Source organism: Lepidochelys kempii, chromosome 1, assembly GCF_965140285.1.
Source record: "Lepidochelys kempii isolate rLepKem1 chromosome 1, rLepKem1.hap1, whole genome shotgun sequence".
Classification (NCBI taxonomy): Eukaryota; Metazoa; Chordata; order Testudines; family Cheloniidae; genus Lepidochelys; species Lepidochelys kempii.
Genome location: NC_136380.1, coordinates 261,005,422 through 261,019,647, shown reverse-complemented (window position 1 = coordinate 261,019,647; position 14,226 = coordinate 261,005,422). Strand labels below are relative to the sequence as shown.

Sequence of the window (14,226 nt, the reverse complement as noted above, 5' to 3'; positions counted from 1 at the left end):
TACAACTGTCTGAAGGACACACAGGCCCTAGGACCGGGGGCGGGGCGCAAACTACGGCCCTCGGACCACATCTGGCCCTCCAGACATTTTAATCCGGCCCTTGAATTCCCACAGAGGAGTGGGGTTGGGGGCTTGCCCCACTTGGCTCCCAGAAGCGGCAGCATGTGTCCCCTGTCCGGCTCCTACACATGGGGACAGCCAGGGGGCTCCGCACGCTGCTCCCACCCCAATCATGGCCCCCACAGCTCCCATTGGCTGGGAACCGTGGCTAATGGGAGTTGCAGGGGCAGCGCCTGCGGATGGGGCAGCACGCAGCAGATCCTCCTGACCGCGCCTACACATAGGAGCTGGAGGGGAGACATGCTGCTGCTTCTGGGAGCTGCTTGAGGTAAGCGCCACCCAGAGCCTGCACCCCTGACCCCCTCCTGCACCCCAACCCCTTGCCCCAACCCTGATCCCCCTCCCGCCCTCCAAACCCCTCAATCCCAGCCCGGAATACCTTCATGTTCCCCCAAACCCCTCATCCCCAACCCCACCCCAGAGCCTGCACCCCCAGCTGGAGTCCTCACCTGCTCCCGCACCCCAACCCCTAATTTTGTGAGCATTCATGGCCCGCCATACAATTTCCATATCCAGATGTGCCTCTTGGGCCAAAAAGTTTGCCCACCCTTGCTCTAGGAGATCCATTACTCTTCACTCAATAGAACTATGAACAAACAATTTATATTCTGTACTAAATCACAAATTTAAGCTCCAACATTCCCAGGAACCACCTCTGTAAGGAAAATCACACACCATTTTCTTGGATAACTATTTACTATGTGCCTGCATTCAAAAATATTCACTAAAAGACCACTGCTTATCATGCTGACTAATGCTGTGTTATTGTTTACTTGTATTCCCTTGTCTGTCGGTATCCATCTGTTGTCTCTTGTCTTATACTTAGATTATAAATCCATCTTTTTGTACTGTGTTTGTATAGCTAGTAGCACAATGGGGTCCTGGTCCAAGAAAAAACAACAACATGTTAATTCATTCTGAGTTAATTTACAGGTGGCTTATATCTCTCTGAAAAAGAAAGTTCTTATTGGAAGTTCTTAGCTCTTATGTAACTTTATGGTCAGAGAAATGACTTAATACAAATTATCCTTTTTTCAAAAATAACTTTGTATTTCAAAGTTTTATTTACAAATAGATACACAATCATCAACTCTGCAGTTACAGGTACATGGGAAAATATAAAACTTTACAGGTGAATGTTATTCACAGCTAGTCATGTAAATTCGAAGTCCAAAGTTACTACCTGTAGCTATTGGTTGGCACAGCACTAAAGGCATGTCTGGAATAACGTTATGTGTAACAGATTTAGAGTACAGGCTAAATGATTATCAGTTAGCACATTAGCAGCAATACAAAGCATCTCCATATATCTTTAGTGAGCCTTTTTTCTAACAATTTATATTGTACTTGTCACTGTAGTATCTGTGATTTAACAAAATTATTACAATCAAAATATAGTAGATTCTTTTAAATAGGTATAGATTGATCTGTAAAACTCACTAAAAGCGTCACTTTTTTCCCCTTGCTTATTTAAAAAAACAAACAAACAAACAAAAAAAAACAGGTCAGGTAAGTTAGAAGCCTTTAAAGGGTCAAATTAATCCCTTGGATGCATGTACCTATCTCCCCTTGAAGGCAATGGGAGATGCACACATCCACTAGGGTTCACAATTTGGCCCTAATTAAGCAAGTCTTGCAACACCCACCTGAAAGAAGTAGGTAGGTTTTGCAGAAGAGGAAAACGAAGCACAGAGGGGTACAGAAGGTTTTGCCAAAAGTCACACAAAATCAGCAGAGAGCTAGGAAGAGAATTCAGATGTCCTGACTCCCAGTCCTATATGTTAATTGCTAGAGTCATGCGGCTGAGTTGGTGGAGAGATTGAGGGATCGATTAGAAAAGAGAAGCACAGGGATTAGGAAGTTAAATTTTGGAAGAAAGAAAGATAGAAAGCAAGCACAGGGAAAGGAGAGAACTAAATAAAAAAAAACTACACTGGAAACAACAGAGGAGAAAATACAGAGAGATCTACCTTAGAAGAGGGGGAAAAAAATGGAGTGAAGCAAAATAATGTGTAAATAAAACAAGGGATATACATTGTAGTAAGTGATATTTTTCACAATGTATTAAATAGAAAGCTAATTGCCAAAATATGACCAATAAATAACCAAACACAGTATATATGTATTATAGATACATTTACCATTGTTTGAAATGGATTGAATGTTGGAAGGGAATGGAGAATTAAGATTCATCCTCTTCTCTAGAGCCTGAAAATTCATTCATCTACCCTTGAAGGCAAGGGGTCACATTTATACCTGGCTCATAGATAACGTCAAAGACCTTTTAAAAAAAATAATAATAAAATATTTTTTAAAAACCAAAACTTGGAAATCACCAAAAGGCAGGTGACCTATATGTTCAAAAAAACTTTCAAAGGGGAGACTACTGGAACCCCCTACTCGAGGTTATTCTTCTCTCTTAACAAGTTACAAAATACATTCTGGGCTGCTTGAGGGGCATTGGTGTGGTTGCCTGCACCTGCCATTCAAGCACTGGATGGGATTTGGACTGTCCCAGACACAGCTGTACACTAATGTACACATTTGAACTAGAGAGACAGCAGCTCATCAGTGAGAACCAGTGCAATCAAGTTGATCTCAGGTAGAAGAACTGGGGGTAGGGTGTGGGGGAGGTAGAGTGGAAGTCTGGAGCTGAGAATCTGGGGAGGGTGGGGGGGGAGAAGAGACCAGAAGGCTGGATGAATGGGCAATCCAAACATGCACCAAGTGCACTGAACCCAGTCAGTCCCCTCTCCCAACTCCGAACCCATACTGCTGTATGCCTTCAGATGACCCCTCCTTCCTATTGCCAATCTTTCTCAAACCTCCTAGAAAGAGAGCCTAACGTATTCTCTTCCCTAGATGCTAAAATCCTTCTGCACCAATACAAACTACCCACAACCCAACCCCATCTTTCTGTCTCCCAAAACTCCTCTTATCATTGCTCCACAGAAGCCCAAAACAACCCACTTGCCCCCTCTCCCAGACAAACTTTTTAACGTTTTCACTTCCATCGGTGTCTGACTGGGCTGGTGTGAAACGGCCAACAAAGAGCAACGTGTGGCACCTGGCCCTCAGCCACTGCATCCGGTTCAAGGACCCGCAAGGAAGAAAGGGGGGGGTGGCGCAGAGGGGGAAAGGCGCGCTACTGTCCTGCTGACAGAACTGAAACAGATCATGTGCACGAGAACAGGAGTGGAGAGATCCGCCTCCTGCATTCTAGATCTTTAAATCAGCACTAACTAGAACAGATGTTAACTACGTAAATAAATGGTTTCTTCGCTTTCTAACAGTCATGTTACCTGAGCCATTAACAATCCAATTCCCTGTCCTAACTACAGAGTCCACACAGCAACAACTTCCATCCCAACCTCCCACCCTCACTGCCCTACAACCAGGTCCATTCACAGAAATATATATCACTGCATGCCTATGAGGGAGCACATTTCCTGAGGAACCCACGGAGGGTGTATAAGGCAGAGGAGAGCGATCACAGGCTGCGGCCACAGATCTGCTCGACATGATAGATCTCCTTGGGGCAGTCTGCAGACAGGATCAGGGGCGCGTCCTCCGTTACCACAACGTCATCCTCAATGCGCACACCGAGGCCACGTAACCTCTCTGGGGCGGCCATGTCATCCTGGGGGATGTAGATGCCTGAGGGAAAGGAGGGAATAAAACCCCTCAGAAGAGCAGGATGAGAAGACACTACAGAATGCTCCCCTCCTTCACTGGCTCACATGGTGATGAGGGCAGGACTGTGCACTGAGCGATACTGGAGGGGGTCAAACCGGAAGAGCTTTGTCAAGGAAAGTTTCTCTCATTCCCCACTGTTTGGGGCAGCTTCTAGAGGATGGGGAGAGAAGACAGCACTTCCCTGCTACGTACAGACCCCCTGTATGTGAATATAAACCCTCATGCTTCCATTCAGCCTTTCTGCATTTCTTGATGTCAGTGCTGCCTATATGAAAAAGGACATTGACAGTGCTCTGGGCAATGGGGGAGAAGGGCAGAGAAAAGAAAGTCCGCGTCAGAGCCCAGTTTTTATCTGAGGGCTTTAAGCCCGACTGTAACGATCTGAAGGAAAGCGTCACAGCAGAATGCTTACTTTGTAAAGATTAAGGAATACGCTTTAAGAGCTCACCCTTGCAACTAACTAGTTCTCGTTATATGCTGGGAGGGTAATAATTCACTGTGCTTTCCTAGTACAGTATGTGTTTTTAACTCCATTGTAAAGCACCTCAAGCATTTTGGTTTGAATGTCCAGGGAGCTATGTCAAATTATATCATATCATCATCAGAGTGAATCAGGGTTGAAAGTGTGTCCTTTTACCTGGCTCAATGGTTATCACCATGCCTGGCTGGAGTGGGAGTGATCGGGACATGTCTGGTGTGTCATGAACATCCATACCCAGGTAATGGCCCACATGATGTGGGCAGTACTTCCGAACAACCTAGCAAGAAGGAAAACACTGTTACTACAGCCACTGAACCTGGCCCCTGATCCTCCATCCCAACACAGAATCATAGAAATGTAGGACTGGAAGGGACCTCAATAGGTCATCTAGTCCAGTCCCCTGCACTGAAGCAGGACTAAGTATTTTCTATTATAGGCCATCCCTGACAGGTGTTTGTCTAACCCAGGGGTTGGCAACCTTTCAGAAGTGGTGTGCCGAGTCTTCATTTATTCACTTTAATTTAAGGTTTTGCATGCCAAAAATACATTTTAACGTTTTTAGAAGGTCTCTCTCTCTAAGTCTATATATTATATAACTAAGCTATTGTCGTATGTAAACAAGGTTTTCAAAACGTTTAAGAAGCTTCATTTAAAATTAAATTAAAATGCTGATCTTACACCGCCGGCCCGCTCAGCCCGCTGCCGGCCTGGGGTTCCATTCACCTAGGCCGGCAGTGGGCTGAGCGGGGCCGGCAGCCAGAACCCCAGACCGGCAGTGGGCTGAGCGGCTCAGCCTGCTGCCACTCAGCCCACTGTCGGTCTGGGGTTCCATCTGCTGGCTCCTGCTGGCCAGGGTCCCGGCTGCCAGCCCCGCTCAGCCCGCTGCCAGTCTGGGGTCCCGGCCCTGTCCACATGGAGTGGGTACCTACCTTCTCCCTGGTTCTAGCCGTTCTCTTCCTCTCTCTGCACTGAGCTGAGGGTGGGAGTGTGCTGAGAACAGGGCTGGAGGTGAAGGATCAGGCTGGTGGTAGGGGTGTAGGGTCTGGCCAGGAGCTAGAATGAGGGAGGGGGCTCAGGGTTGGGGCAGGAGGTTTGGATGTGGAGTGCTTACCTGGGCAGCTCCCATTTGGTGCGAGGGGTGCAGGTGGAAAAGTGTGTGTGTGTGTGGGGAGGTGTGCAGGAGCTCCCATTTGGTGCTCAGGGTGCGGGTGGGGATGTGGGGGGTGCAAGAGTCAGGGCATGGCGTGTGGGGGGGCTGGGTATATGTGTGGGGTGCAGGAGTCAGGGCAGGGGGCTGCGGTGTGTGAGGAGGGTTCAGGGCAGGGGGTGTGGGCTGGGGTTGTTGGGGTACTCCCAGCCCCCCACCCTGAGCGGCTCACGACAGGGGGCTGGAGGAGATATGCCAATTCCACCCCCTTCCGCAAGTTCCCTGGACTCCGCTTTTCCCTCTCCCCCTCTGTAGCAAGGGCCGCCGCAGGGAGGGAGAGGAGGAGGGGCAGGAACCCAGCATGCTGGGGGAAGAGGCAGGGGGAGGGGGAAGCTTGCCTGCCCTGCAAGGAGAGAGTGGTGCATGGGGGGGGGGGGGGGCGGAGAAGAGCGGCCCGAGCCGGGCTTTTAATGGCACGCTGCTGTCTGCTGGGGTCCGGCAGACAGCAGCGTGCCATTAAAAATTGGCATGCATGCCATAGGTTGCTGACCCCTGGTCTAACCTGTTCTTAAAAATCTCCAGTGACAGAGATTTCACAACTTCCCTTCGTAATTTGTTCCAGTGCTTATATATCCTTACAGATAGAAAGGTTTTTTTATGTCTAACCTGAATCTCCCCTGCTTCAATTTAAGGTCTTTCTGTCCTGTCCTCTCCTCAGTGGTTAAAGAAGAATTTATCACCCTCCTCTTTGTAACAACCTTTTACATACTTGAAGACTTATTACGAAGAAAAGAGAGGAAGGGTGGGATGTATAGGAACAGGATGATTTGTGCTTGTCATAAGGACTGTGCTCATCAGTCTCATCCCCAAAGGATCACTGGGGGCTTTCCTCCATTTCATGTTAGCCTGCGGGGGAACTGGGTGCTCATGGGAACAAATGATGATCGCTGGCTTGAGCCAAGCCTAGAGCAGACAGCTTCCCGGCTGGATTCAATAGAGTAGCCAAATCTCTTCACTCCTGGCCTGCACACACCACATACTTCAGTCTTAGGCCCCCTCAAACAGCTCTGCCAATATAGTTCCGCTCTGACCTGCATCCCTTGAATACTCCAGGCCTGGACCACTCATCAACAGGGCCAGCAATTTGCAGCAAACCGTGCAGTGATTTTGTGATGTGGATAAAATGTTCTCGAAGGACTAGGCTTAGAATGCTGTACAGGTTTCACTTCATCCCTCCCTACAATGCTTAACCCCACTGCATTGGGTGACCATATTTACCTATGCTGAATACCGGACACCTGGTAAAATTACTCATATTCAAGCAAGTTCAATGGCTATCATTCAGAACTATGCAGTACAAATGTTCAAATTAACATCAAGCTGACTGAGCCCCCGTTAAAAAAAATTCTGCGTAATTGGATTCTTTTTATTTACCTTCTTATCTTTAAGGTTTTAGGGTTCACACAGGGAGGGGTGACACTCTTCCCCCACCCACCCCCCACTCCCACATAACTTCCTCATGTGGGGGGTGACCGACCAACCCCACCCTCCATGTCTGGCTGGGCCCCTGGGACTGACCTGCCTCTCCCGGTACCCGGCACCACATCTTCCCGAGGCAACAAGTGAGGGGGCACACAGGGTCACATACACTGCCTTCCCTAGATTTCTGCCAAGGCTCACAGCAGAACATGGCCAGCAGCAGCCTTTCGGCACTCTGCGGAAGGGAAGGGACAGGAGCTGCTCCCAGCCGCAGAGGATGATCCGGTCTGTGCCTTTGCAGAGCTCAACTCTTCCCCCAACCTGTCTGTGTCTGGAAGCAGCTTGTTCCTTCCTGCCCATACAGTGCAGAAAGGCAGTTAACACCTCCAGGCTGCTGCTGGCCACCAGCACCGACATGACCCAGCTGCCTCCTGTCCTCCCAACCCCGGCTATGGCGCAGGCAGGAAGTGGTTGAGCCCTAAGCATGCCTTGTGCACCAGGGCCCTGGGAACTTGACTGCAGGGGGTTCAGCAAACCTGGCCAGAGAGGTGGCTCAGCAGAGGAGGGTGCCATGGGGACGGAGCAGCCCCATGCTCCCTGGGGTCAGGAGCCAGGGTGGTGTGGGAGGAGGTGAGTGCAGAGGGTGCTATGCCCCTGCCCAAGGGGCTGCTGCGGAGCCTGCAGGTTCAGGGCATGAACAGGCTGGCAATCATTTCTCCCCCGCCCCCCCATTCCAGAGCTTAGCTGAGGGGCAGAGGCGCTTCCCATGCCAACACTGTGCAGGGCTTTGGCACATGCAGGGCTCAGCTCCTCCTGCCCAGCACCCCGGGCTGAGGAGAAGAAGCCTGGTGTTGGTGAGCTGAGTACTCTGACCAGGGGCTGGTTGTCTGCACAGCATTGGGAGCAGCAGGATGCGTCCCACCAGTGGGGATATGGAGGAGCAGCAGGTCATGGGGGGGTTGGGCAGAGGGGCAAAGCAGGGAGAGAACAGCAAGAGGGGGAGCACTTAAAGGGCTGATGGGTGATCAGAAGAGGTGACATGTAACCGGCCGCCGCCTGGCACCTGCCCGCACAAACCAGTCGTCGCAGTGCGCAGCCAGTGTTGGCTGGAAACGGGCCACGGCCCTGCTGGCTGAGAGCTGGCATGCAGCGGTGGTTGCGCTGATGGACCAACAGGGGGAGTGGCCTGCCCCACATGCTGCATCTTCACCTTGCCACCAGCTTTGCACACCCACCCCCATCAACAGCCACTAGATCACCCCACACTCACCGCTGATGGGTGGGCAGAGATCTGGCCAGCAGCAGGACCCACCAGTACTCTGGGGGGTAGGGGGAAGAAAGACAGAAAATACGGGACGATTTGCCCATTTTTAAGGAAAATCAGGACACCTGCAGGAAGACTTAAATACGGGACTGTCCCTTCAAAAACAGGACATCTGGTCACCCTTCCACTGCACCACCCTAATCTCCTCCCCCACCTAAGGATCTCATTGTAAGAAGGAAGGAAAACATCTAATCCCACCTCCTGTTCCCCACCCCATCCCCTTTACATTTCTTGAGAACTGCTGATGCAATCTGATCTGGCTGTGCTGCCACCTGCTGAGAGAAACAGGCATTGCCTCCCCTTGCTTCACATTTTTATTGGACATGTTCCTGTCAGGGCTGTAGCAACATGAGATAGTCATATACTGAAGTGAGCCCTGAACCCAGGTCGCCAGGGCTTGTGCATGGATTGCCATACAGATTGTCTTTCCTGCAAGGAGATAAGGACCAGATCTGGTCTGGGGATGGTTTGGGAGGAGTGGTAGATACGCTGGAGGGGAGGGATAGGATACAGAAGGACCTAGACAAATTGGAGGATTGGGCCAAAAGAAATCTGATGAGGTTCAATAAGGACAAGTGCAGGGTCCTGCACTTAGGATGGAAGAACCCAATGCACAGCTTCAGACTAGGGACCGAATGGCTAGGCAGCAGTTCTGCGGAAAAGAACCTAGGGGTGACAGTGGACGAGAAGCTGGATATGAGTCAGCAGTGTGCCCTTGTTGCCAAGAAGGCCAATGGCATTTTGGGATGTATAAGTAGGGGCATAGCGAGCAGATAGAGGGATGTGATCGTTCCCCTCTATTCGACATTGGTGAGGCCTCATCTGGAGTACTGTGTCCAGTTTTGGGCCCCACACTACAAGAAGGATGTGGATAAATTGGAGAGAGTCCAGCGAAGGGCAACAAAAATGATTAGGGGTCTGGAACACATGAGTTATGAGGAGAGGCTGAGGGAGCTGGGATTGTTTAGCCTGAAGAAGAGAAGAATGAGGGGGGATTTGATAGCTGCTTTCAACTACCTGAAAGGGGGTTCCAAAGAGGATGGCTCTAGACTGTTCTCAGTGGTAGCAGATGACAGAACGAGGAGTAATGGTCTCAAGTTGCAGTGGGGGAGGTTTAGATTGGATATTAGGAAAAACTTTTTCACTAAGAGGGTGGTGAAACACTGGAATGCGTTACCTAGGGAGGTGGTAGAATCTCCTTCCTTAGAGGTTTTTAAGGTCAGGCTTGACAAAGCCCTGGCTGGGATGATTTAACTGGGAATTGGTCCTGCTTCGAGCAGGGGGTTGGACTAGATGACCTTCTGGGGTCCCTTCCAACCCTGATATTCTATGATTCTATGCCAGGGTGAAGAGAATTAAAGTACCTTGAAGAGGTGGTTCTCAGTGGTGCTTTTCTTTAGGATCCCCAGCTCTTTCAGCTTCTGTCCCATAAGGCTCAGCATGAGGCTGTAGATATTCTCCAGGCTCACACCAGGAGAGCAGAGGCTCAGGCAGGACTTCTGGATCTCCAGGACAGCCTGGTACAGCTCTGCTTGGGGATCAGTGAACCTGAAAGCCAGGGGAAAGTGAAGGTGGTCACATCTCAAATGGGAAGTTCCCAGGTCAGGCGCAGTTCTGAGTCAGGCACAGCTCAGTGCTGAAGCACTGAGAAGAGAACATAGTGGCTGTCAATATGAAAGGACACACAAGGTACTAATGAGGTCACCTCCTTCCCTGCTGTGGAGAGTGGACCCTTGGTTGGAATCCTTGGCCTGAAGCCAAGCAAGGCAAAGCTGCAGTTTGAAGGGAAGTATGCGAGCAAAGAGACACTGGAACCAACCCAACCATCACAGGCACACTTAACGGAACCTTCCTGACCTGAGACAGGCAGCCACTCACACATGGACTAAACACCAGTTCCCTTACATCTCACTCACAGGCCCAGAGTCAGCCCCTGCACAAGGAAAGGCAAGACCCATCTCTGTAATCTTAGATTTGTCTTGGTAGATACACTAAGAGGGGGGAAATCAAAAAATAGTACTAACCATGTACATTCTTACAGTGACTGATAAGGAAAGGCTGAGGCATACAGGTCCTCACCCTGAATGTTTGTTTTATGTAATTTTGGTTACTCTGAGATACTCTAGTGATGCATGCACTGAAATACTTACATAGACAGACATCACGCGCACACACACACAAGCTTATGGCTAATCACAGATTAATGCATCTATGCCCACACTCAACCACAATCCTCACACTCTCTCAGAGGTAACGCATAGCACATTTCCATATGTGGGCATCTTACCTGCCATTGATGGGCCAGGTACGAGTGATGTCACTTACGTAGCAGGAAGACTCACACCCACCATCCAGTAAGACCATTTCTCCATCCTGGAGAAGAAGAAATATACCATGGCTCAGGGCAGCTGCTAATCTTCCTCTGTGAAAGGGGCTTCCTCTGAGAGGCTGACCCCTGGGACAAGGGGATTCTTTTCTGCAAAGATGGAGTGGAGACTGGACTCCTCTCACAGAATAGTATTCCAGTTCCACATGTTCAGAAAAGCAACTATGGCTGAATTGTTCAGTTACCCTGCTAGGTAGTCTTGAATGGTGCCAATACTTAGAAAGCCTGAGCTCTATTCCCCTGAACTATTCTGCACCCAAAGGAGCCATCTTTATTCAAACGGGCTGGCGTCTGTGATCATCACTTTATACCAGTCAGTCTCCAATAGAGAGATCTCTTTTAACAGGAATTCTGTGATAATAATCAGGATTGAAAGGGTTTTACAGAGAAGGAGATGAGAAAGTCCAGTGCCTCTTGTGCATGGGCTCCAGAGAGGAAAAGGGACAGTTGACGAGTTCTAGCCCAGGGAACCATCCTTGTTACAAGATATCAGGAGACTGAACAAGCATACTCCCCCTCGGACAGAGCAGCATTGTGGGACTGAAACTTTAAAACAATTTCTGTTATCTTCACTGCTCTCTCCTGGGACTGGGACTGCCCACAGCAGTGCAGAGATAGATTCTGAGATGCATCAGGTCATGGGAAGCCGAGACTTTAGGACACATTCACATCCACTTTACCTTCTATTCACTTTAGTCCAATTCAGCCGTATGGTTCCAGTGCCCATCAAATAGCTCTGTGTCTCCCACAGAAAGCAACCATGTGCAAGCCCAGGGTACAAGCATGGAGAAACTGCCATGCGCTACTTCCTTAAACAGGCTGCCAACCGAGCAAACAGTTCTGTAAAACCTTTGGGCCAAATTCTGTATTGACTTACACTAAGTGTCATCCCATTGGCATGGCATGGCATGGGCATTGGCATGGCAGCCAGCACAGAACGTGGCCTCCTGACCATTGATCTCAGAGTCAATGGGAGGGTGTAGTTCTCTGTGCACTAGGGGGAAATCCATGAAGCAGAATCTTAGCAGCTAAACACCAGGAACATCTATCAGTATAGGTTGACAAATATTATGAACATTTACATAAGTAGTTTGGATTCACTGCTAGTCTGACTTTCCATTTGGACTCCATTTTAAACCTCTTGTAAGAAACTGGCTTAATTATTTCAGTTCAATGTGGGATGATCCCCTGCTTGTTTTCTTGGGAATAATAAAATAAACTGAGTAAATGCTGGAGAATTTTTTGCTGAAGACACTCAAGATCAGGGTTTGACTATCTTATAAATGTCACTATCAAAGGGTGACACTGGCCCTTTAAGAAGGAAGAGGCCAGTGCACCAGTGACTCATCTGCTGCTTCCCAGTGGGGATTAAGAGAAGGCACCTTGGCCATATCAGTAGGGAGAAACTGAGAGGGTGGAAGAGTCAGTCAAGAAAAAAGGCAGGCAAGAGCTGCCTGGGAGTGAGAGCTTGATAGGTGAGAACAGCCAGAGATCAAGAGGTCCCTGGAGGAAACTGCAGGAGGCTCCTGGGGGAAGACTGGAGGCAGGGGAGCAGCAAGAAGGGTTTGCTGGCTGACCTCCGCAAGCTAGAGATTCAGGGTCACAGGGCTGAAGGCTGGAAAGCAGCGGAGGGAGTTGTCTGATGACTTCTAACCTGGAGAGAAGGAGAGGGCCAGAGACAACTGAAGGCTGGGAGCACTGGTGTGCTCACCAACAGATGTCTCCACAGTGAACAGCTGGAACTAGGGGGAGTCAGGGATGTTCCCCTGGTGAGGATGAACTCCTAGCAGAGAGGGTGTGAGGATTCCCGCTGGAAAGAGTGGGTGACTGTCCTGGCAAAAGGACAGGGGAGGATTAAAGAGCTTGGGATTTGAAGGATGATATACTGTGAGAAAGGGATGTCTTGGGACTTTTGTTTTGGACTATTTGCACTGTTTTTGTAACAAGCCAGCCCCAAGGAGGAGGAGTATGGGGTGAGAGATTCATGGCAGAGTTATTGGGGATTCTGAAGGAGGGGAAACTGAGGCAGATGCACCTGTTTGGCTGCTGGAGGATGCTCCAGGCAGGGCCACTGTCTGACAGTCTCACTATGTCAACATCCTGTCTTTGTATTCTACAGACTGAGACAGTGACGACACTACTTAATTATTCTGTGAAGTAACACCAAGACACTATGAAGAGAACCTAACAGTCTGAGATGATAGGATCTTTTAATGGGCACAATTTTCATTCTATGGGAAGGGAAGTTTCTCTGGAACAAGAGGTCATTGTGGAGTCTAACTTGGGAGCAGCCACCCACACTTTAACATTATCAGTGGCAATTTTTGAGTTAATCTGAATTGGTGGGAATGGCATGCTTTGTACGGGTGGTTGCCAAGGTGTTAACCGTGCTACCTGACACTGCCACCTCCTTCTTCCTCCATTGTAAGGGGGACCCTTCTCCAAAAATTTAGGTGAAATGGGGGATTTAATTCTAGAGTGACTCAATCACATTTCCGCACAGGAAAGGAAAGTCCTCTAGAAGGAAGTGTCACGACGAGTTAGGATTTTCCTGGGGGATGTCTTCCAAGCTAGACACAATATCATGTCAGCTGGCAAAAAGGTACATCTCAGAGGAAAAGCAGGACAAATGTTTTGCTAATGATTGTATCCTCATGATAATCAGTTCCTCATAAAACTAATAAAAATGCTTTGAACTGGCTTTATCAGAAACCATCCGAGTTATGCTCGCAAGCCTGACCTTGACCAGCAGTGTAACAATGGCAGCCTTTTTTAAACACAGTGACTGGTCTTATCATGGATGCATGCGTATGAGAAGAATATTTCAAGGACCCAACTAGCACTCTCTCTTCAACAAAAGATTAAGCCAGGAAGGAAGCTCACTCCTACATAAATGAGGAGGCAAGATAATAGGTTCTACTGAAATGTGAGTCCTAGATATAGTATAGTAACGTAGTAACCTCCTCCAGAGACTTGCACGAAGCTAAGATTGTTTTGTCAGAATTGCTGGAGAAGGACTCAATGGTTCGAAGTCCAGAAAACAAGGCAGACAGATTCACCAACAGCAAGTCAAAGAGACCCCAAATAATTTTGCCCTCCCTTCTCAACCACGCTAAATGGATTTAATTGGACTTTTCTGTCATAAAAAGAGCATAAATTTGCTGCTGCAGCTTACTGTGCACCAAAGTAAAGCAAGGCTGAAGAATTCAGGTGAGAGAGGAGGGGCCCTAGCATCCCTGTTACCACAACTTTGTCTTCAGTGTGACTGGTGCTATTCTCTCACTTTTACAATGTCAGAAACCCACCCAGCATTCTAGACTCCTGCACAAGCACTACAGAAATGCATGATACAGGAGCAGATTTGCAATCCGATGAGAGGTTTCAGAGTGGTAGCCATGTTAGTCTGTATCAGCAGAAACAACGAGGAGTCCTTGTGGCACCTTAGAGACTAACAAATTAGCTCAGCATCCTTTAGAAAATATGGAAATGGGTGCATTAAAAGACAGACAGTGAAAAGGTAAGGATGGATTTGAAGTTGGCCTTATTGCCAACAACTATATTATGTTCCCATCTCCCATTGCTGTGTAAATAAT

General features: G+C 48.7%; 1 protein-coding gene across 1 annotated transcript in view; it reads right to left on the bottom strand.

The window, feature by feature from the left end:
* Window positions 1-644: 644 nt before the first annotated feature.
* XPNPEP3 (X-prolyl aminopeptidase 3) overlaps window positions 645-14,226 on the bottom strand; it is a 28,493-nt gene continuing 14,911 nt past the window's right edge. The window contains exons 7-10 of the mRNA XM_073327135.2: window positions 10,535-10,620; window positions 9,612-9,795; window positions 4,454-4,574; window positions 645-3,777 (exon numbers count right to left, since the gene is read on the bottom strand). Coding sequence (XP_073183236.1) covers window positions 3,611-3,777; window positions 4,454-4,574; window positions 9,612-9,795; window positions 10,535-10,620 — 558 coding nt within the window. The 3' untranslated portion in view covers window positions 645-3,610. The remainder of the gene's footprint in view (window positions 3,778-4,453; window positions 4,575-9,611; window positions 9,796-10,534; window positions 10,621-14,226) is intronic.